Source organism: Ochotona curzoniae, unplaced genomic scaffold (genome assembly GCF_017591425.1).
Source record: "Ochotona curzoniae isolate NIBS_2020 unplaced genomic scaffold, NIBS_Ocur_1.0 scaffold_4506, whole genome shotgun sequence".
NCBI classification, from domain to species: domain Eukaryota; kingdom Metazoa; phylum Chordata; class Mammalia; order Lagomorpha; family Ochotonidae; genus Ochotona; species Ochotona curzoniae.
In genome coordinates this window covers 45,857,625-45,882,287 of record NW_024467119.1, presented here as the reverse complement: position 1 = coordinate 45,882,287, position 24,663 = coordinate 45,857,625, and the positions used below count along the sequence as shown (strand labels likewise).

At 36.7% G+C, this 24,663-nt stretch overlaps 1 protein-coding gene across 1 annotated transcript in view; it reads left to right on the top strand.

Annotated features, from left to right (window-relative positions):
* The window catches only part of NDST3 (N-deacetylase and N-sulfotransferase 3), a 159,451-nt gene that overhangs the window by 117,001 nt on the left and 17,787 nt on the right, over positions 1-24,663 (top strand). The window contains exons 7-9 of the mRNA XM_040966689.1: positions 14,484-14,666; positions 16,937-17,033; positions 21,681-21,804. Of these exons, the coding sequence (XP_040822623.1) occupies positions 14,484-14,666; positions 16,937-17,033; positions 21,681-21,804 (404 nt within the window). The remainder of the gene's footprint in view (positions 1-14,483; positions 14,667-16,936; positions 17,034-21,680; positions 21,805-24,663) is intronic.

Below are 24,663 nucleotides of genomic sequence, written 5' to 3'. Positions count from 1 at the left end.
ACTAGAAACCAGGAGGGAGCAGAGGTCATGCCGAGCTAGGCTCTTGTACCTGCTGGTCTGTGGGAGCCAGGGACGCTAAGCCACAGTGTCTAAGGCAGAGTTCAGGACAGGGGAGGGGCTGTGCCAAGCTGAGTCAGAGCATCCATTGGCAGGCATCTGATCTATGGCTGGGAACAGACCCGGTTGGGGAGCTAAGAGGACAACCCTAGCTGGGCTATGGTTCCCACCAAGAGGCGCGTGGCCTGGAAGGGGGGCTGCGTTCTGATCTGGAAACAGTTGTAGTCTCCCTGGGCACCAGTGTGGACCGGGATTGGATGTACCGAACCGGGCCAGACCCCAACTCCCCCTGGTGTTCTGGAGGACCAGGGCAGATGTGGGATGGACTAGGCAGGGTCTCAAACCCCTACTGAGCCATGTGTGAGCCATACGTGGGTATGGACAAACCATGGCTGGGCTGGAACACCCAACAGCAAGAACCAGATTGGGTGGAAGGCCGGTCAGGAAAAGCCACAGTTCCTGCTATGACAGGAGGTGGACTGAGTAGGGTTGGCTCATGGACCCACTGGTAAGCGTGTAACCTGGCATTGGGAGAGGTTCTGATGGAGGAGCCTGGGCAACTCCTCTGGCAGGACACAGACCCGGCAGGTAAACGCAAGAAACATGATCGGAAACAGCCCAGAAAAGGCCATGGAAAGCTACCCACTGGCATACAATGGGCAGACATGGGGGCAAGACCAGGCTGAATCTGTCCACATCATCCACTCGCAAATCCAGGCACCAGTGTGGGTCGACCCAGGTTCGGTCGCAACAAAGACTAGTGCACATTATGGAATGCCGAGGTGAGGTTGCCTGTACCGGAAGGGACCACAGCGCCCAACCAGCCTGAGAACAAGAAAGGAAGTGGGCAGAGCCAGCAGGGGAATAAGGGAGGGTTCCTTTGCAGGACAGCTACTTCCGCAGGAGAGCATGGGCTGGTATGGGGGCAGACCAGACTAGGCAGAGCTACCACACCTGTGCGCCTCATGTGGACTAGATCAGGGAAAAGCCGGGCTGGGCGGATTATTCCTACTGGTGCAAACAAAATTAAAGTGGGCGAGGGTTGTTTGGGCTTAGACGCAGCATCAACTGGAATCTGGGAGTGGGAGAGGCCTGGGAGGGAAATAGTGGGCTCATCCCTCTTGGGTTACCACTCCCACAGGAGGACATAAAACTAAGACAGCTGCTGGGGTGGAATGGGGTGTGGGACAGACTGGATTACTGCTACACTTACTGGCAAACCAGGGTAGGGGGTGGGCCTGGTGGGGGTTATTGTGGGTCGCTCCAACCTAGGCTGCAGCTCCCGCTGGTTTATGTGAGGGCCAAGATGTGCTGGGCAGAACCAGGCTGCACTGCAACACCCATTGGTTCCAGTGGAAGTCGGGAGTGAAAACAGAACCAACCCAGCAATTGCAACCACCAGCTGATTGGAGCAATGGACGGTGCCAGGCCCTGTACTTGTTAGCACATACAAGAAGTTTCTTTGGAGATCTTCCTAATCTAAATGCTGGACTCAGAACCCTAACCAAGAAAAGAGAGAAGACAGAACAGGTCAACCAACCATCTCAGCTATGCTGGACTATGTCAATCAGTGGATTTTTCAAAGATCTCATAGTGCTTGGAGTGGCGAGATTGACAGCGATTCATAACTGTGGCAATATCAAAACCACTTGAGCAAGAACCTCAGAGCATGCCCTACATCCAGGACCTGGGGAGGGTGGGAAATTGGGTGGGCTTCTCCCTTAAATACCCCCCTTTAAATATGAAGGTAACAATATGGAAAACATACTAGTATTATCCACTTTCCTGTAGCCCTTGATCCTTCTTACACTAATTAACTATGTAAAGAATGTCAAAATAAAATTTATTAATAACAAAAAAAGAAACTCTAAATATTAATCTGAGATCCTTTTAAAAGGGACTCTGCTCAAGAGCTCTTCCAACAAAAATAAACTTAAGGTGCATTTATCTAAGAAAGGAAAGGAAATTGCACTGGTAGCACCCAGCAGTGGAGTCTCCAGAGATCTCAGATGGTTTTAAACCCATGCCAACTCTTCTTTTAATATTAATTGATTGATATATTGATTGATACTTAAAAACAAAATCATGCAGCAGAGGAAAACACAGAGGCAGAGACAGTAAGAAAGATCTTCTATCAGTTAATTAATTGCCCAAATTCCCTAACACTCAGGTCTGGGCCAGGCTAAAGCCAGGAGCCAGGAAACCCATATTGGTCTCCACATGAAAGGCAAGGCTCCAGGCACAAGGGCCATTCTCTGCTGCCTTCTGAAGCACATGAGCAGGAAAGCTGGAGTGGAAGCAGAGCAGTTGGGGATCAGACTGACACTCTGATATGGGATGCAGGTGTTATAAACAATGGCCCAACAACTGCACCACAATATCAACCAATGCATGTAATCTTATGACACTATCATTTAAGTATGAATTCCATACATCTATTTCCATATTTCATTTCCATGTCCCAAATACTAACGGATCAGAAACTTCAGTAATCAGGAAGAAGAGTGAAATCATCTACAAGAAGAGACAGTGTTGGTCAAACACTCTTCCATTCATCTTACAAATCTCCTTCATCAGGTCCCAAATGGCTAAAAGAAAATACCACAGAAAGTTTAGAGTTATGGCTATCTTCTATATCAGAGAAATTGGACCAAGTTAAAATTGCATCAGAAAACAAAGCCATATGAGAACTTCATATAACCTGAGATATCTAGGAGACTATTCTACCTATCCTATCCCTATCAAGGGATAAGGTAAATATCACTCACACTGAACAAATTCTAAAGAAACTTTGGAAATAAAGCAAGTAGGTGGCATTCATGATTATATCATAAAACTTAAATGCTTCATGCATGGGTTATACATGATTTTCTAAATCTGAGTATTCTGTTAACACATTTACATTAACATCATAAATATGCATACAATATGAAATTCTAAATGCTGGAATAAATACTATTTTCAAATGGCTTGATAATTATCTTGACCTCACAATAATATTAGTAGATATAAATACATTATTTCAATAGTTTTCTTTAAACCTGTGAATATTGAGAGCCCATTGGTGTCAAATCTGATTACATCACGGTTTTATTTTATTCCATTATGTGGGTAATGAGTTCATACTGAAAGTGGCACCAGTGATAATTCTGCCATTTTCTTGTCCTTAACTTGTATTTTTACTATTATTTATTAGGTATGAATCAAGCTTTCTTAGGAATCTCTTAAACTACTTGGACATTGTGGTAAATGCTTAATTAAAGCCAGAGAATATAATATATACATTTGCATAAGTGGACTCTCTTGAACTGTTAAATTGCATAACATCCTACAAGGAAAATATATTACATGCTTCTGTCAGGGAATCATCTGGTATCTTCTCCAAGGTTCAATTCAGACACTTCCATCAGCATTGTCAACCCACCAGAACAGAAATTAGCTAGGAAAGTAGTGAATAATTCAAAGACATTGACTTTTACAAGCCATTCTCATAACTTATTCAAGAACACTGGTTTGCTGATAAGGCATCAAGACTCTAAGATTATATGTAGGTAAGTTACAGGGGCCAGTGCCATGGTGAAATAGGCTAACCCTCTGCCTGCAGTACCAGTATCCTTTATGGGTGTCAGTTCATGTTCTGGATGCTCTTTAGGCTCCTGCACCCACATGGGAGACGCAGAGGCTCTTGTCTCCTGGTTTCAGATTGGCTCAACCTTGGCCATGATGACCATTTGGGAGGTGTATAGAAGATCTCTCTCTCTCAGTGTCTCTCATTCTCTCTAAATCTGCCTTTCAACTAAAAACAAAAACAAATCTTTAAAAAGTAGGTAAGTTATTATACCCCAAGTAATATTTGATATTATACACCATAGCATTGAGGATAATGATGTAAAGCAGAACCATCATATAACCCCAAAATGTACCTGGTTATAAAAAGATTGAAACGTTCTCTAAATGGTTGACTTATTTTCTGTACACATGTAGTAAAAAACCAAATGAACTCCAAAGAGTCCTTACTCTATATGCCATGTTAAGAACAGCCCCAATAGGGCCCGGCACGGTGGCGCAAGTGGTTAAGGTCCTCGCCTTGCACGCCCGGGATCCCATATAGGCGCCTGTTCTAATCCCGGCAGCCCCGCTTCCCATCCAGCTCCCTGCTTGTGGCCTGGGAAAGCAGTCGAGGATGGCCCAAAACTTTGGGACCCTGTACCCGCGTGGGAGACCTGGAACAGGCTCCTGGCTTCAGATTGGCTCAGTGCCAGCCGTTGCACTCACTTGGGGAGTGAATCATCGGATGGAAGATCTTCCTCTCTGTATATCTGCCTTTCCAATAAATAATAATAAATAAATCTTAAACAAAAAAACATGCATTCTGTTTGACCAAATAATATCACAAACTTTACACTTTTTCCTAGTATTGTAGTCAAAGATACAAACCAAGATGCACCACAATGACCAAACCAGTGTTGTTTACAACAGTAAAAATTCATAAACCAACTCATTGGCCAAAAGAAAAAAAGTTGTGAAAATTAAGTGATCATAAAGCTGTCTTAACAATTTTAATGATTTAATAAAAATTCTAAGAAATGTTTCTAAGCAACAAATACTATGTACTAAGTTATAGGATATTTTACTATATATATGCAACATTATGTAATAAATATATAAATTTTGTAAAATATATAAGACCTTGCATATTTTATATGTATTTTTGAGATTTCTTTTGTTATTCTGAAACACTTTTTTGCATTAAATGCTCAAATTTTAAGAGGAAAGATTGCTTCTAATGAACTTTAATTTGGTAAACTTTTATAAGCAGATTATTATACAATTCAGTCAATAAATACTTATGGTTTTTGCTTTCAGTGAGTTCACACTGTAGCAAAAGAAACATAAGACAACTAATTGAAAGTTAATTCAGGGTAACTTTTTATCTGACATTCTTATGAACAATAATAACCTGAAGCCAAATAAATAATACAAGAAAGACCAGATCCAGATGTAAAGACGTATTCATTCAACTATTTATTTCCTAGGCATCAACTATATATTAATTATTAACTAGATGCCTGGGTGCTATGGATCTGACAATTATGTAACAAATGATGTCTCTGCTCTCACACTTGACTCTATTACAAACACGAGCTTAATTTAGCCCAGTTTAAATTAAGACAGCTGTGGAATATTCATACAGAAGTGTCAGACACTTAAATTTCTGTGTATAAAAATTACAAGATAAGTATGGGTGGAACCTTGAGATTTGGGATTATTGTGGCCATTCCACCAGAGACAGCATGTGAAGAGTAAAACCCTGAGTAACAGCAGCTATTTGAAGATTAACATGGAAAAAGAACAATCAATGACAGAAACAGATGAAGAAGAACTGGATAAAACATTTCCAAAAACCCAAGAAGGAGAAAATTTTAATTGTAGTTAATCATATCAAATGGAGTAGGAAGGAATGGAAATAGAGGAATGGAATTAGATGTCATGGTGGTTGAAAGCAAATGGGATGAAAGTATTGGGAAATACCACATGAACTGGTTTTGAATAGAAATCAAACACCTATGCCTGCCACTGCAGATGCCAGAATGGATTTTTAAATGACAAATGTATATGAAAGAGGGCAGGAAACTGAGAGAACTCCTGCATGCTGATCATTATTCCCTAGTTTTACAAGATATGTAGCTTGGAACATGAGTAGGAGCGGAGATTAAGCAGAGAGCCTCAAGAGAAGTATGAAAGTTTGAAATAGCTGCTAAAGGAAACTGAAATGCCAAGTGACAAAAAATAAAAAGAATATCCAATAGTACTCAGGATTCAACTCAGACTGGAAACCATATGCTTCTGTGATATGAATAGCATCCATTGTTTTTCTCTAGCTGTGCTGCACAGTCCTTATGTAGCAGTGAAATAATTAAATGGAAGAATTGATCCAAAAATCTTAATTGGCAATATATAAAGCAGAAAAATGCTTTGGAAATCTTACTGATTTTAATATTTTAGTTGACATGTTAAAGTAATACATTTTATGGAGTATTCTGTGATATTTCTACACATGTATTTATTCTGTACTAATCAAATTAGGATATGCATTTCTATTACCACACACAGAACTTTATAATTTCTTTGTAGTGAAAACATTCATAATCTCTGTTATGTTGTGAAACACACATAATCTTATCACCATCTATTGTCATCCTACTGTTCAGTAGAACAGAACTAATTTCTCTAACCTAGTATCCATTGACCAACCTTCCCATCTCCTCCTCATTCTGTTCTCCCTAACATTTTATAGGAATATATTCTAAACTTCTATGAAATCAATGTTTTTAAGATTTCACACATGAGTAAAATCATGTGATATTTATCTTATTATGGAGGAGAGTCACAATTTTCAACTACTTATTTATTTTTATTTATTTGAGTGGGGTGGGGAGAAGAGAACTTCCATTTGTTGATTCATTCTCCAAATGAAAGCAACACAGGGCTAGGCTAAGCTAGGACAAAGCTAGGAGTCAAGAATTCCATCTGGGTCTTTATATGTTTATGGTAGGGGCCCAAATATTTCAATCATCACCTGCTGCTTGCAGTGTATTTTTAGAAGGAACCTGGACCAGAGGCAGAGACAGGACTTGATCCCAGGCATTCTAATATGGCATACATTCTATATGGTAAAGCAGAGGCTTAACCACACACCACAATGCCTACCTGCCCTATTTTAAAACAATAGCAAAAAAGAAAGAAAGATGGGGGTAGGGAAGGAACGAAATAATGGAAGGGAGGGAGGAAGGAAGGAAATAAGGAAAAAAGGGAAGGAAGAAGGAAGGGAGGAAGGGAAGGAGGAGGGAAGGCAGGGAGGGAGGGAGGGAGGAACGAAGGAAGGAAGGAAGGAGAAAGAAAAAAACTTGGCCCTAGACTTCCTAATTTCCCAAATAAAATTTTTGGTGTCAACTCAAAGCACAAACTACATAGCATAAACATTTGAAGAAATTAAAAGATTGCATGAAAGCCCCTATGAACCTTATAATCTTGAGGGGTTTTTGTTGTTGTTGTTGTTGTTGTTTTCTTTTAAAGATTTATTTTATTTTTATTGGAAACACGAATATACAGAGAGGAGAGACAGAGAGGAAGATCTTCCGTCCAATGATTCACTCCCCAAGTGAGTGCAACGGCTGGCACTGAGCCAATCTGAAGCCAGGAGCCTGTTCCAGGTCTCCCACGCGGGTACAGGGTCCCAAAGTTTTGGGCTGTCCTCGACTGCTCTCCCGGGCCACAGGCAGGGAGCTGGATGGGAAGTGGGGCTGCCAGGATTAGAACAGGCGCCCATATGGGATCCTGGGCGTGCAAGGCGAGGATCTTAACCACAGCGCCATCGCGCCTGGCCCAATGCTGAGTTTTAAAAGCATAATTATCGGGGCTTTTAGTTGATTGGGATGATACTCTGTCTGCTCTACCTTCAGACCAGAGATGGTCTCCACAACAAACTGTTGAACTTATCTGGACAATAAGATGCTAGACTCTAAAGCTTTGTAGATGCTTGCAATGAAAGAATCTCAACTGAATTTGAACTGTGGTAATGCAACAAAGTGGAGGAATCCACCATGGGCAGGGTAGGCTTTGGGGAGGGGAGGGGGGAATCCCAGTGCCTATAAAAATGTGTCACATAATGCAATGTAATCAATAAAAAAAAAAGCATAATTAAAACCTTGGGTAAGAAAACGTCAGACAAATACAACTAAAGTGCTCAAAAAGCATGGACAAGGACATCTACATTACATTTACCCAGAAGGATCTGAAAAGGTAAAGGTGACATTCATTGATACTTATGCTTGGACTAAATAGAAAAGTAAAGCAAAGTAAAGCAGTGTACTCCGGAGAAAAGAAACTACATAAACCACGTTATGCAAGTAGCCATCCATGATAAACAGCAAGCAAATAAGCATAAACACAAAAGGGATATTTAAAAAAGATTGGGAAGTTATGCTGAGACTATGTGTTATAACTTAGGATAACACACTAAATTGAATGTAATTTTGAACATGGTGAAGAACTCTTAGCAGGCTTGGACCAAGAAATTACAGAATAGGAGGTTATACTGGGGAAATTATAAGAATGGCCTTTCTGCTCTAGCTTTTTATTTTCCAAAAAGAGACATGATCATGTCATGTATAATCTTAACAGTGATGGAACTCATATATTTTTCATGATGATAAAAATGAAACTTCCAGGATTTGATCTTTGCTGCATAAAAACATACTGTTTTCCTCTCTTCTTTCCCAAACAATATTTCTGAAATGGATATGTATGTCAAGGAGGAAGAAGAATAAAAAAGTATATTATAGCCTAGCCTTAAAATTCCAATAAATTAAGCAAACATGAACATGAAGACAGCTTTCTAACTAGAAAGTCAATATGTACCTGAAAAGTCATGTGAAAATGGAGAATAATTTTGCTTTGGTAAAAAAGATTCAGGCTGAGTGTTCAGCAGCAATTATGATGTCACTTGCAGCCCCTGCATTCATTAGCACAGTGCCAGGATTATAGTTCTGGTTCTACTCTCCATTCCAGCTTTTTACTAATGTGCAACCTGTGAGGCAGCAGGATACAACTCAGTTACTTGGATCCCTGCCACACATGGGGAAGACTCAGATGGGAGTCCCAGGCTTTGGCTTCAGTCTGGTCTGGCTCCAGTTTTTTTAAACAGCTGGGGATAGAACCAGCAAACAGGAGACTACTCTCATTCTCTATTTCAAATAAAGGATTCTTTTAAAGCAAAGATTTGTATGTACACATCTAAACCAGTCCCTGCTTACCCTGGAACAATCAATACATCTCTATATACCTATCTGCAATATGGAAGCCTTTAAAAGTTATGACCAAGGGCACATACCAAGCTATCCTTTGTGCTGTGGACAGCTCTAAATCCAGGAGATTAAAATATATCTATGGGCTTAAGATGTGTCTAATTTTTTAAATTTTTCATTTTTTTAAGATTTATTTTACTTGAAATTTAGAGTTATAGCAAGCAGGAGGGAAAGACAGAGAGCGAGATCTTCTGTCCCTGGATCATGCAGCCAAATGGCCAGAACTGGGCCAGTCTGAAGCTCTCTCATGCAGCTGTAGGGATCCAAGAACTTGCTCCATCCTCTGCTGCTTTCCCAGATGATAAGAAGGGAGCTGGATTGGAAATGGAGCTGCCAAAACAGAAACTGGAACCCCCAAAGCATGCTCACACCACAGGCGGCGATGTAACTTACTATGCCATGCCACTGATTCCAAGATTAGTGTTCTTTAAATGCACTCAAAAAAACCACTAAAGGGGCCCGGCGCGGTGGCGCAAGTGGTTAAAGGTCCTCGCCTTGCACGCCCAGGATCCCATATGGGCGCTGGTTCTAATCCCGGCAGCCCCGATTCCCTTCCAGCTCCCTGCCTGTGGCCTGGGAAAGCAGTCGAGGACGGCCCAAAGCTTTGGGAACCTGCACCCGCGTGGGAGACCCAGAAGAGGCTCCTGGCTTCAGATTGGCATAGTATCGGCCCGTTGCGCTCACTTGGGGAGTGAATCATCGGATGGAAGATCTTCCTCTCTGTCTCTCCTCTCTGTATATCCGCCTTTCCAATGAAAAAATAATAAAAAAATAAATCTTTAAAAAAAAAAACACTAAAAAGCAGCCAACTATTTGGTGACTTGAATTTTTCTTCGGAATAAACATTTCCATTTCTATGGGGGGAAAAAAAGACATTTCCTTGGGAAAACTGGGTCTACTCAATTTTCCTCAAATTATGTTCCACCAACAAATTAAGCAGGACAACTAGAGGGGGTTTCTCTAAAATGAAGGGCCCCGTACCCCCTGTAGACACAGAAACCCAGAACTTTTTAAAAACAAGGCTTGATGATCAGAACTATTAAAACTTCCTAGATAATTTAATATAAGCTAAACTCTTTTAATCTCTTGTAACCCAGGATACTAAAACTGAACAGAACAGGTTGGCTGAGGGGCAGAGATGGAGAGAGGAGACTCTGCATTTTGATTTCTGAATCTTTTTGCAGATAAAAGTTAAAAGAGTTAATGCCATATTTACATCTGCACCCTCAGAACCAGGCAGAGAATCTGGCAGATGAACAGAAAAATTATATAGATCTGAAGAGTGTGGTCATGGAAGGCATGGTGTACTCTAACATTATTTACATCTTCATTTCCTCTTCTCCTTTCTGACCCCATTAACAGAATAAGCACTGCATTATCAACAGCTTTTGCAGTAGGATCTAGGTTTCTGTCATACCTCTTCTTAGGGATAATTCAGGAATCTCCTTTATCTTGGAAGTTTACTGATTCACAAGGACTTATAGAAGAACATGTAAATGATATTTCCCAAATGTTTCTCTTGCCTACATTCTTACAAATGATATCTTTTCCTTTCTTGTAAATAACAGTTTATATGGCATTTAGCATATATGTTTTGCTTTGTACAAAAGAAGTACAAATAACAATCTTTATATAAATATTAATGTCTGTCAGACTAGAAGTATATTCTTATGACCTTAACATAAAGCAACAAGGTCAAAAAATTAATTATCCTCAGTCGATCACTACATATCATATACATGTATTAAAATATCACACTGTCCACCATAAATGTGTGCTATTTGAAAAAAATTGTTTTAAATGAAAACTATTTTTGAAGAATTTTTTCAACTTTCATATAAATCTATCCCTTGGCAGAGTTTCCTATTTTTGAGCTTTAAGTAGCTAATTAGTCTTTTTGGCAACAGATAATTATTCAAGGTATCCTTATTGCAAAAGCTGTTTGGAAATGCAGGTGTAACTAGGCACAGAGCAATGCCTCAATACCTAATCCCCACCTTGCAAGCCCCAGGATCCTAGATGCATGCCGGTTCATGTCGCCACCGTTCCATTTCCCATCCTGCTCCCTGTGTGTGGCCTTGAAAGGCAGCAGAGGATGGCACAAAGCCTTGGGACCCCTCTGGCATTTGAGGCCATTTGGGGAGTGAGCCAGTGGATGCAAGATTTCCTCTGACTCTCCTTCTCTCCATAAATCTAATGAGCCTTGCCAATAAAAATAAATGAATCTTTTAAAAAGGAAAATTGTAACTTTTCTTGTCACTTTTCTTCTCACTGAAATTTCTAATTATGAAAGTAAGCTATTTTGACCTATTCTACTTTTAAACAGAACAACAAAAAAATTTCAGTTCTGAAACCCTTATAATTATAAAGGCATCTTCTTTCTTTAAAAAAAAAGCCTAATAACTACTTATCCCTGAACTGGTAACCTTTTTGAGCTTTTTGTTTTTGTGTTGTGCAGAAATTGTTGTCAGATGAGGCACTTGCCAAGCAGTGACATGGCTTTGTAAATGTCATAGGTAAGAATACAGGTAAGAAAGAAACACTGTCTGGAAAGCAAGCTAAGTTTTTGACCAAAACATTCTTGCTACATATGCATTCCTACCAATCATGCTTACCTAACTAAAAAAATAATAAAGGACTTGGAGAGGTTACATATTTAACAGAAGAGAGGAACCTCCTATGTCAAACAAACTATTGGGATCCATTTTTTAAAAAGTTTAAAAAATTGGTTTATTTCCTGACAAACTGTATTCCCTTATGGCTTTGTGTTTCCTTAAAAACCCAAAACTAATCCCAGATTTGAGGCCAACATCTAAAAAGGTCATGAGGTGACATGCATTCCAAACACGTCAGCTTGAAAGTCCTCTTGCTTAAGGTGAACTTTGCATTATGTTAAAGTGAGAATACAAAAACAGAACTGAAAGCCTGGAAAAGGTTCCATGCTTAGAGACGAACTATTAGATTAGCTTTTGCTTTACAAGACTAAATCTAGGAACATATGTGAGGGAATGACAAAAAATTTACGCAAAAATGGAATTAAAACATAAACATCAACAAAAGGTTGAAGCCCATACATACTGTATTCCATAATGTTCATTTCAATAAACATTTTGAAGGTCTCTCATATTCATGTATTTCAAAAAGTTTTTGTAGCAAAATTAGTTTTTAATTCAGTTTTGCATAAATTTTTAAACTTCCCTTATAAATATTATGTTACTTCTTGCAAATCAGATTTGGTTTCATCAAAAACATTATCATTAATTCTTAATGATAATTAGCCTGCCTGTATCTTTGACAGAGTAATATATTTTTTTTCATTTTCTAAACTCATGTATGAGGAAAGTATAATTCTGCTTTGTCACAACATAAAATATTCTGTGTTTTAGAAGTATATGCATTAGTAGCACCAGGTAAGACAGCATCCCTACGTTACACATTTGCTGTCGAACACAGACACTATTCAAGTGAAATATAACACAGATAGATAAAGTGTTTCATAAAAGCAAGAAGTCTGAACTAGTAGCTAACCGAGTTAAAGAAAAATAGATAATGCTTTAATTGTATTAATTTTTTTAAGATAAAACAACTTAAAAATTTAATGCTTGTCATTAAGTTGCAATGATAATATAAATATATAAAAGAAGAAAAGACTGCTTATGACAGATATTAGAAAAATCATTCAAATGTAAGTATGAATTCATCAAGTTTCTCAGTAGTCTACTATTGTGAGTAATTCTGGAGGTAAAATGTAGGATTAAAAATAGAGTTCTGTAATTAAAGCTATTATAAATAAATAACCAGAAGGTTTCATTTTAAAAGTCTCATTTTTTCAGTAAAATTCAATGTGGGAAAAGCCTTAGAAGGATCTGTCAGTTCCATGACAAAATAGGCATTCCAGTAGCCATTTAAAATCATCAACAAATTATTTTGTTTGTGAATGTCCATAGTGTTTAATATATTCAGGTAGCGTGAGGAAAAAACAATTAAATAATCTTGGTCGCAATTAGAGCTTTTCATGTGAAAAGCATGAGGAATGTGTTCCCTGGAATGTACGATTACTATTTCCTCTTACTGAAAATTATAATTATTTTTTTGGTTTCATTACATAGAGTCTTAATAACATTTTCTTCTCTCATTACTGCCACTTCATCATAATGAATCTTCTCCTTGAATATTTCTTTTGACTTCAAAATGAATGATCTGTTATAATCGTTATTATAATAACAATGGTTTCTATCCATTCTCAAAGCATTATGTATTGTAGGAAAGTATTATTATCTCAGGAATTATTTTTATGATCTCTTTTATAGCATTATAAATACCACAATGGTTTTCTTTGCCATTGAAAGTCTCATACAGAGAATTTTTTTTTCCATTTGTCAAAAACTAATGAAAAAAGTCTGTATTCACTTAAAGCAGCAGCTTTTTAAAAATGCTTTATACAACCCAGGCCAACTTAATCAAACCTACAGAATATAAATTTATTGTACTGAAAAAACATTCTCTGGGGCCAGAATTGGGGCACATCTGGTTATACCACTGCTTTCAAGGCTAGCACCCCAAATTGGAGTGCAGCTCCAGTACCAGATTCTCCTTCCTATCCAACTTCTACTAATGCACCAAGGACGACAGCAAATTATGGCTGTTGTAGACATTTACGGAGGGAGCCAATTAATAGAAGACTTGTCTCAGCTTGTGTCTCTTCTCCTCTGTCTCTGCCTTTCAAATGAAAAAAAAAAGGAATTAATTAATTTTTTAAAAGATGGTCCAAGTACTTATACCCCTATTACCAATGTGGGAGACCAGGATGAAGCTCCTGGAGCCTTACATCAGCCTGGCCCATAACCAACTGTTAGAGTCACTTGGAGAGTGAACCGGAGGTTGGAATGCTGACTATCTCTCATCTTTCTCTCTCTCTTCCTCTCTTCCTCCCTCTCTCCCTCTCCCACTCCATTTCTATCACTCTGTCTTTTCAAATAAATAAATACATAAATAAATCTTACACACACACACACACACACAAAACTTCCCTTAGGCCACCAGCCTATTATCATTACAGCTTCTAGGAAATGCAAATCAAAGGATATTCAGTTAATGTTAACAGTAACAATTCATCAATTACTACTCTAACTTGAAGGTATAGTATAAACCCAAACAAGTAGATTGAAATTACAAAATTTCAACCTCCTGAAATCATTTGCTGCTTCCAATGACTAGTAGTCCACCTATCATAAAGCTATTATGTTGATTTCAAGAGTATAATATCTAGAGTGTTATTCAATATCAGTGTTGCCACACAATTATGCAGCTGTTATTGAACTCTTTTTGTTATGAAATAAATAAAGATATCAGGAAAATGCTTGTTAAATCTTGCTGATAATACATCTTGAAGTATGTATTTATATCATGAGAGTGATGAAGATATATTCAAAATGTGAATCAAAACCTTGAGGAAAAAAATTTTTTTCAAAACCTTGGAAGAAAAAGGTCTTGCTAAGATTGCACTGCCCTCTACTGCTAAAATTCTTACTCACAGCAAAGTTCATGTGCTTTTTGCAGATCAGCATTTTCATGACCCATTTGTCCAACTATGGGAATGACCGGCTGGGATTATATACATTTGTTAATCTGGCTAATTTTGTACAGAGCTGGACCAACTTGAGACTTCAGACTCTACCGCCAGTGCAATTGGCTCACAAGTATTTTGAGCTCTTTCCGGATCAGAAAGACCCTCTCTGGCAGGTAAAATTTGACTTAATAATCAGTTTAAGTAATTAATTAATACTATAAACGTGTCTTTAGTTCTGAGATAATCTAAATCTTAAATTATGCAAGCTCAATAAGGGATTCATGATGAAATTATAGAACTACAAAAGCTCATTGATGGATTCAGTGGTTGTTATATTTTCATCTGGGATAAGATCAGTTTGCAATCTGCAATAGGATGGGAGACTAGAGTATAGGAAACAGGTTGTATGATAGGCAGGTAACAAGCTGGTCAGCCTTAAACATGTTTCTATTTCTCTGAAGACTAAATCTGATTAGAATCTAGAAGAAGGGCCCAAAATTGACATCTTTCTTTCTGAACCATGAAGTAGACCAACAGCCACAGAATCTGGTAGCTTTCCAAAATATTAAGTGGGAATTACTTGGGACATGAGGAGGGATATGTTTCATGAAAAAAAAAAAAACCACTAAGCTTCTTTAGAGAAAAGAAAATATAGAAATAGCAAACTCAAACCAATTTTGAACAGACTTATAAAATTAAGGGAACTACTTTGAAATTTTCCATTGTAAGGTCAGTGGAAATCAACAATCTTAGCAAATATGTGCATAGTGTTCTCTTTGGATGTCATTTATTTGTCTTCTGGAGTAACTAGCTTACCATCAAAAAGATACTTCAGATTTTTTCCACAATCTTAACTCTGTGAAGTTCACTGAGCTCTACTTCTGAAGATTGTGATTGGTCACAGAAAAATCTCTATCTGCAACCCTTAGGAACAATTAGAATGTTTGGAGCCAGATGTCTAGAACTGATTTCCTCTTTGCCACACATAATGTGAGTTTAAATGCAAAATGAGAATAATAATTATATAGGATATTTGTGAGATTAAATGATTTGAAATATGTAAAGTGTGCTGTCAGACACATGTACACCAAATTGAAACTGGTGGCTGTTGGGGAAGGTATTTAACTTAGTAGCTAAGACAGTCATTATGAAGTCTGTCTATTATGACGATAGCTAAGTTCTAGTTCTAGCACTAGTAGTAGCAGTTATGATGACTCAACAAGTTGGATTCCTGCCATGCACACTATGGGAGAAGTGTTTTGAATTTCTGGCCCCATACCTTGGTCTAGCTCAGCTCCTGGCCATTTCAGGCATTTTGGGAGTGAACCAATAGATGGGAATTATTTCTTTCACTCTCTGCTTCTCAAACTAAAATAAATAAATAAAATCGGTGTTATGAATTACTGAACTAATACTGGATAATGGTTTTACTTGTCCCACCTTAACTATGATAGAACATCAATAGATACTAGCCACTGGGAAAATGTACAATTTCACTGTCTTAAAATTCTATTTTAAAATTAAGATTATTATTATTTTAAGTGACATTTAAAATTAATTTTTCTACAATAGCAGCCAAACTTTTAGTCTTGAAATTTGTCATTTAATTAAAATAATCATAAAATTTTTAACTTCATATGTCCACAATGAAAACTGAATGAAAATTTAAAATGCTCTGATGTGTCTAATCCTGAAAAAACATTAAAGGGCACTATAATTTCCTCCTTTTTGACAGAATATGCAATTCAGAGTTGAAAAGAAGTATGTCCTAGATACATGTTGCATGGCAAGTGTTATAATACTTGAAATATTATAAAACAAAAAGACACTCCTTCACTTTCATTATATCCTAGTACCAGAATTTGGTACTGTTAAGAATCATAGTCTGTAAAATGATATTTTTAGATGTACACTACCAATCTTTGAAGGCAGCGGAAAGGCATTTGCTGTCTCTTTAAATGGTTTCACGATGGCCACAGCTTAAGCCCTTTGTTTTGCTTTTTCTTTTGCTTTTATATAATTATTTTAAATTTAGAGTTTTATAGTACAATTCCATAGGGTCTGGAATTTTGAAGCACATAAAAAAAGCTCAAAGCTGCTTAGAATAAAAATCAAACACCTTATATTTAAGTTATACACTGAGTATGGAGATTGAATCTTCTTTCAGGCTAGCAGGAAGCATAGTGTCTGCTTAAAAATAAAAAGGTTAAACATAGAACTGCCAGTAGCAAGAAAAATAAAAAAGCTGCCAGCGCTCTGTGGTTGTTTACCAGGCATAGTAGACATTAACTTCAGGACTGAAAGGAGCTATCTAACAGTTTCAGAGATACCACTTCAGGGTTTGCATCCCCTCATGAGGTATCTTTTTAAGGACAAAAGGTGGGAAAAGGAGGACACAATGGATGCTCACAGAAACACACCTCTGCATTCTTCTTCCATCCAGAATCCTTGTGATGACAAACGCCACAGAGACATTTGGTCTAAAGAAAAAACATGTGATCGCTTACCGAAATTCTTGGTAATTGGGCCCCAGAAGACTGGTGAGAAACCTTTATGTTATAATGAACAAAATAGTGAAAAAATCTTGATGATTAGACAATGAATTCTTGTCACAGTGAGTTTTTAAATTCCCATAAATGCTGTAAATTAGTTCTATGGTATTTGCTCACATAATCTTCACTCAAGCCAGTAATACACTATAATCTTATCAAAGTGTTTTCTAACTCTAAAATATTAAGTAAATGTTATGCAATTTGAATATTCACATATCAGTCTAATGACACCTCTTTTTTTCTCAAAGACGTTAGTTTAAGAGGGTTGTTAGCTTTCCTAAGCCAACATTCAATCAAGTGTTTAGAAAATGATTGACAGGATTTCGTGAAAAATACAAAACCCATATAAGTACCTATAACTCTAAAATAAATTGCTTCCAGAAAAATAGCCTCTTAGGGCACCATCTTTCTGATATAGTTTACTTCTAACTTATTTCTTGCAGAGATGACTATTTTTTAAATGTCTAAAAGATGTTTGAAAAGCATAATTCCTAGACATAAGCAAAACTTTGTGCTGAGAAAGGCATTTACTCATACTCAGGAGAAATATTTTGCACCTTTTCTTAAAGTGGTGTGCAATTTTTCCCCCATAAACTTCTTGTTTCTGTAAGAATCAGTATTAAAATGAAGCCCAGGGAAGCTTAAAAATGACAGACATTCAAACAGCCCTGCATGATAAATTATTTGGGGTCCTTAGCTTCTGGCTTCACAGGAAACAGCCACTGCCATCATACATTCCTGCTCTTCATCCCACTAGAGATACCTGAGGAGAAGTCTGTGCAATGTACAGAGTTCAGCCTATCAGTCCTTCATAGTCCCAATATTTTTGTAGCCCTTATTTATTTCACTTGCGCTTTCCATTTTCAGCCAAAGTCTACTAGGAAAATACTGACACCATATTCCCCTCCAGTAAACTACCACCTCAGTCACACTGTCATTGCCGATCACATCTCTCTAAAGCTTGGCATATCAAGTTAGCTTCAGAAAGGGCTACAGGTTGTGATTCTCTCACTGAGCTGGATATACAGACACTCTAGCAATTAATGGCAGAATTAAACTGAAACTCTACTGAGTTTCCCAATGCTTATGTTACATACTGGAGGTAATATTTGCTTTTGGGAGAACTTTTTAAATATAAATTTAGTACTTTTTACCGAATTAGATTATTCTTGTTTTACTGAGATATAACTTCACGTGATAAAATTAAAATTTACCCATTTAAAATGTACAATTTTCTCCACTTACTATTATTAATTCTTTATGATACAGTTCCATAGGCTTGGGATTTCCTTTATCGTCTGCTCCAAAATCCCTCACCCACAAAATCCCTCCCCACACCCTGTTTCCACTGTATTAGTACTATAGGATAGTTCTTCAAAAACAGTCATAAATCCAACATTACAGGCATGGACAATGGCAGAGAGTCCAGCATCCTGTTGTCAAGATATAGTAAATGGTTTCATCGGGAGTTCATCTTTGGTCTGGAAGTAGAGATGCATACTGCATTTTATCCTCATCTGAATATGATAGTCTCCATTATACACAGTCACTATACATATCTTAAATAAAAAGCCAGAAAACAAAATCAACAAAAGGAAGAAAAATACAAATTTACAACCCATGAAATTAAATAACATGCTATCAAATGGTTAATGTATCACTGAAGAAATGAAAAAGAAAATCAAGAATCTTCTTGAAGAAAATGTTGTTACTGTAAGAACTATGAGTCACTGAAGAATTTAATATGAGAAAAATCACTGTTTTGAAGAAATGAAAATTTAAAACAACATCAAAATCCATAAGATATAGTTTCTGCTGATCTGTTGTTGGTGAGATATGTCTCCTATAAGCAACAATAGATGGATTTTGTTTTCTGATCCACTATAATAATATATGCTCAAAGAATATGCCTCTTCCAGACCTGCCCTACAAACGATACTTAAAGCTGTTCTCAACAGGAAAAAGGGACAGCGTCCACCAAAACCAAAGGCAAACATAGAGAACATCCCAGTAAAATGACAACACAAGACTAAATCAAACAATCAACAACCCACTGCTAAAAAGACTGGACCAAATTGCTACCCATTCATATTAACACTGCATGTAAATGGCTTAATATACATTTTGGTGGATTTTGGAAATCATATTGAGAGCTATAATCACATTAACTTTCAAGATATGGAATAGTTCCATCATGGAAAGTTTTGTCCATGTTTCTTTAAAATCAGTCCTCTCCACAAGTAATCACTTTCTGCTCCTGTAGTTTTTTTTCTTTTTTTCAGAATGTGATACACAAGGAAGTACACAGTGTGCACTCCTTTGTATTTGACTTTTTATTTAGCATATTAAACTTCTGACATTCATCCATATAGTGTATACCAGTATTTTGTGAAGTTGATTTTTTTTATTAAGCAAAAGCATCTTCTCATATCAGTACCATGAGATTTAAGCAATATCATTTTTAACACTTATTTGCTCAAAATTGTTATTCTGAATGATTCTTCATAAATTTCTGAATATTCAAGTATGTTTTCAGTGTTGAAATGGACAAAAATTACAAAACTGAGGTTTTAAAAACGTAGCTATGATATTGTTTAGTTACCACTGATAAAATATATATACACAGAATAATTTTAATACTCAAGATATGTAAATAGTATGCCTTTTATTGCCTAACTGCTGCTGATTATGAAACGTATAAAAACCAAAAAGAATATAATTCTTAAAATAAAATTTAGACTATTTTTCTTTTTCACAATATAGCCATACTTCCTTTTCTCATATTTATTTTCCTTAAATAATGCATCCCATATTTTTTTAGTTATTTAAGAGAGATGTGATTACATTTTATATCTTACAAATATTCAAATATGATATTATTTAAGTGCTTTCACACAGATTCTCTCACTTGACCTTCACAGAGCCCTGAGCTAAGTGTTTTCTTCCTTTCTAAGTAGATGAGAAACAAATTCAGAAAGGCTAATTTTTGTTCAAATGAGTAAGTATTGAAAATAAAACTCAATCCTGGATTTGATTCGACTACAGTAAAACATACGCTTTCTCCCTTACTACAGATAGATGTCAGGCAACAGAGGATTATTTCCCGGTGCTTTGAGTGTTGTTCAACATTCAAGTCAGTGATTTTCAAAGGGTGGTTGCCAAACCAGCCACATAAGCATCACCAGAGAACCTGTACTACAGGCCTGGAGAGTCGACTGTAGCTTTGTTGAATCAGAAACTGTGGGATTGAACCCAACTATTTTGTATTTTAACAAGCCCTCTAGGTGAATGTGGGGTTTGCAAAAGTCTGAATATCACTATTTCAAGCCAAGCTTGTAAAAAATGTTTTTAATTTGTACATCATAGATTACTGTATGTCATTCAGTATAGTTTACCTATTATTTTAAATAAAGTGTTGATTGAGTCACATATTATCTAGAAACATTGTACCTTTTCAATTTTTCTAGAATAAACTGTTTTTTACCATAATTTTAATAGTTTTTCTGTTGTATAGATCTGACAGACTTAACTATAATATATAAAAGAAAGCATACCAGGGAGATAAGAAAATTTGAACATCTGTAGAAACAGCAATCTAACTTTATTACTAAGTAGAATTAGAACATTAACTCTCAGAGAAATATTACAAAGCCATGACCAATTACTGTTGCTATCTCTTGGCCTAGAATACAATTAACAAGCTCTGTTCCACAATTTATACAATACTGCAAATCACATTAGAAAAATAGAAATTTGATTCTATACTTCTCTAAGGAGCACTGATACCCTGACTAGAACTTTTTTTATGTCCTTATTTAAACACAGTTACAGGTCCAAGTACATGGTCTGGTCTTCGGCAGATTCCATCAAAAATCTCTTATTTCTTCTAATAGCAGTCTAAGTTGTATCCTTCACTTCTTCATTTAGGATTATAAAACACTAATTTTGCAGACTGTAAAAAGAATCACACTCTTGACCCCCAAGACTCACAAATCTACGTGTGCACCGGTGATATGCTATTTTCTTTCTGATGCATTACAGAGTTTCTTAGTTATATGACTAAGGGAATATTTTGTTACAAGTTTAGAAATTTAAGCACTTTTGACACTTCTTTTTTATCTGTCAGAAGAACTCAGCCTAAGTAAATTTGTTGAAACACGAAATTGTATCCTGTACCTAATTGGTTTTAGAAATAACCACATAGGACAACTCAACTGATAAAATTATATATATAATGTAGCACTACACTAATTTCTAAGTACCTTCAGATACTTTATGGTTTTTCATTCTCAATGGAAACCCATAAAATTAACAAGACTGTGATTTCCACTGAGAAATCTGACACAAAGAGAAGCCGAAAGCTAAAGTCACAGAGCAAATTAGTGATTGATCACAGAATAAAAGGCCAGTTTTCATTGAACCTACAATAGGTCTCTTGTGCACATGCCTCTCAATCACAAAATTTCAGATTCTGTGTCTTCTGAAATGTTCAGTATCTATTCAATTTAACTCAAACAATATATAAAGAATCTATTTGGGTCACTACAATATTTTATTACTTACTTTGAAATACTAATATGATTGAAGAATTGGTCTTTTCATTTAATTAATGTCTAAATCTCTATTGTTTTTTAGGCACTACTGCTTTATATTTGTTCCTGGTTATGCATCCTTCCATCCTTAGTAACTCCCCCAGCCCAAAAACCTTTGAGGAGGTACAGTTCTTTAATAGAAATAACTACCACAGGGGGATTGATTGGTAAGATGGGTTATTAGTATAACTCTAAAAGTATATATACTGTATACAGCATAAACTTAACACTAACATGTAGAAATATGTAAGTTTGCAATCTAAATAAAAATTACCCTCTGTGACAAGGAAATTGAATAATGTGAAGGGACCCATCATTCAAAACAAACTCTTCTCGGTTTACAAAGGGACTGATTGCTTCAAGAGGTATCTAATTTTCAATTGATATTCATTAACTTTTTTGAATGGATTTGCCAGTTGGCATATTATTTGTTTGTTTATTTATTTATTTATTTGAGAGGCAGTGTTAAGAAGGGGTGAGACAGAGAGGCAGAGAGAGAGAGAAAAAAAAATCTTCCATCTGCTGGTCCACACCCTAGATGATCACAAGCAAGCCAGGAGCCAAGAACTCCAAGTGCATCTTCTGTGTGGGTGTCAGGTGATCCAATTACCTAGGCTATCTTCTATTTCTTTCTCAGGCGTAGATCTGGAATGGAAGTGGAGCAGCCCATGCCCTAGACAGCAGCCTCACCCACCACTCCATAATGCTGTCCTTTTAAAATATTTATTCAGTCATTCATTCACCTACCTGAAAGACAGAGGGAAAGAGAGAGAGAAAAACACAAGCTACTATATAGAGGTTCACTTCCTATATACCCATAACCACAGCTGGGCCTGACAAAGCTATGAGTTTGAAACACCATCCAGATAGCCCACATGGGTAGCCAAGCACCTGAGCCATCATCAGTTGCCTCCTATAAAACAGGAAGCTGGACTAAAGTGGAGCAACTAAGACCCAAACCAGCAGATGCTGACATCACACAACACAGCTTAATCCTCTGGGCCACAGCGCCTATGCCAGCATTATCTTTGATAACAATTAGATATGAAGGCAAAGAAACAGGTAGTGCATTGCTCTCTACTACAAAGAATTTTCATATCCTTCACTTTTTATTAAGTGATCTTATAGCCCACATATATGATTTTTCTTTTTTTTTTCATGATACAGTTTCCTAGGCTCAAGGATTTTCCTTTCCCTCTCCCACTGTTTTCCCCTATATTATAGCAATAGTATAGTCCTTCAACAACAGTTACAAGTCCATCATTTTTGTATAATTTTCTATTTTATTTTAGCATAAAAGGTATAAAAAACTAATATATGTAAAGTCTTGAGTACTGAAAGTTACAAAAAGCTACAATATAAGATTTGCTTTACTTTTGAATTGAAATTATTACTAAATAAAGAATCTAAAGAAAATAGTTAAAACCAAAAATGTCCGATAACAGAATATAAGGTGACACAGTCGAAATTGATAGTACCAAATAACATGTTAATCATAAAATGTACTTATAAGTCTTAATATTAATATATAATTCAGAGAGCACTATAAAAAGCAGAATTCTTGTAATAGTTTTGTAGCACACACCTAAATATTTTGCACCTATTTTTAGCATAAAACAGCCATATATGAGTAAACTGAATTTTCCATCAAATTATATGATTTTCTAAATTATTTTTATAATTTTCCATGATACATTTTGTAGGTATAAGGATTCCTCCTCCTTCCCCAACCCCTGCAGGTGTCATATTTTGGAAGTGAAGCAGCAGCTGAAAGATCTTTCTCTCTTTTTTCTTTCTCTCTTTGTCTCTCCCTCTCTGTATGAAATAAATATATAGAGAGACAGAGGAAGACTATAGTGTGAGCATCCACTAGAATTTACATGCATTCTAATTATTTCTTATTTCACTGTAATTTTTCAGTACAGTACTTCACATTAATTGATTATTTGGCATTAAATGATTCCTTGGAGAATCAAGCAATCATCCACTGCTTCAATTCCTGTTTACCACTAACTCAAGAATATACACTAATATGTCGTGAAATAGTTACATTAACACCAGGAGTAAAAGGAGAAATTAAAGATTGCTTTAGCGGTATCAAGGAATGCAATATTTAGATGTGTTAAGACTTAAGAATAATAAACTTTTTGTTATCCATAAATCTTACCCAAAAAATGTTGATCTTAAGCCAGTAGCATACAAGTACATGGTGTTTAGGAACAACAACAAAGAAAGCCCTTTACAGAATTTACAAAAAGATTACAAAAATGAGAAGAAAACTCAATAAGCAAGACAAATATAAACATTTAATAGGCAACATGTTTATCAATGACTGAAAATATCAGTCTGCAGCAGTAAATACAATTTTGCTGACTATGACATCAAAGTATCCAGTTTTCAGATTGTTTCTATAAAACCATGATATCATAAAGTTGAAGACTGTCTTCACACAATCTAGGATCATTTAAAGAACTAACCAGGGAGTATTTCAGCTTAGTAGGTAAAATCAATGTGTGCAATGCATCCCATATGGACACCAATCTGTATCATGGTTGCTCCTCTTCAGATTCAGCTCCCTGCTAACAGTCTGGGAAAAGCGGTTAAAGCCCTATTGCCTGCCCCCTTTTACCCACATGGGAGACCTGGAAGATGCTCCTGCTTCTGCCTTTGGTGTTGCCCAAGTCCTAGCCATTGAGGCCGTCTGGGCAGTAAACCAGCAACTGGAAAATCTCACTGTCTTTCTCCCTCCCTCTCTGTTATGCTTCCAAATAAATAATTTTTTTAAAAAAGAATAAGACTCAGTAGCAGTTCATTTGAATGCATGATCCACTGCTTTGAAGAACTGAATAGGGCCAGGCTTGTGGCTTCCTGGGATACCCAAATTCCATACTGGAGTTCCTGGTTCAAGTCCTCGCTATTTCACATCTCCTCCAGCATTCTTGCACTAAGGTATTCCTTGGGAGGCAGCATGTGATAGCTTAAACACCTGTCATCGCATGGGAGACCTAGATTGAATTCCAGCTTCC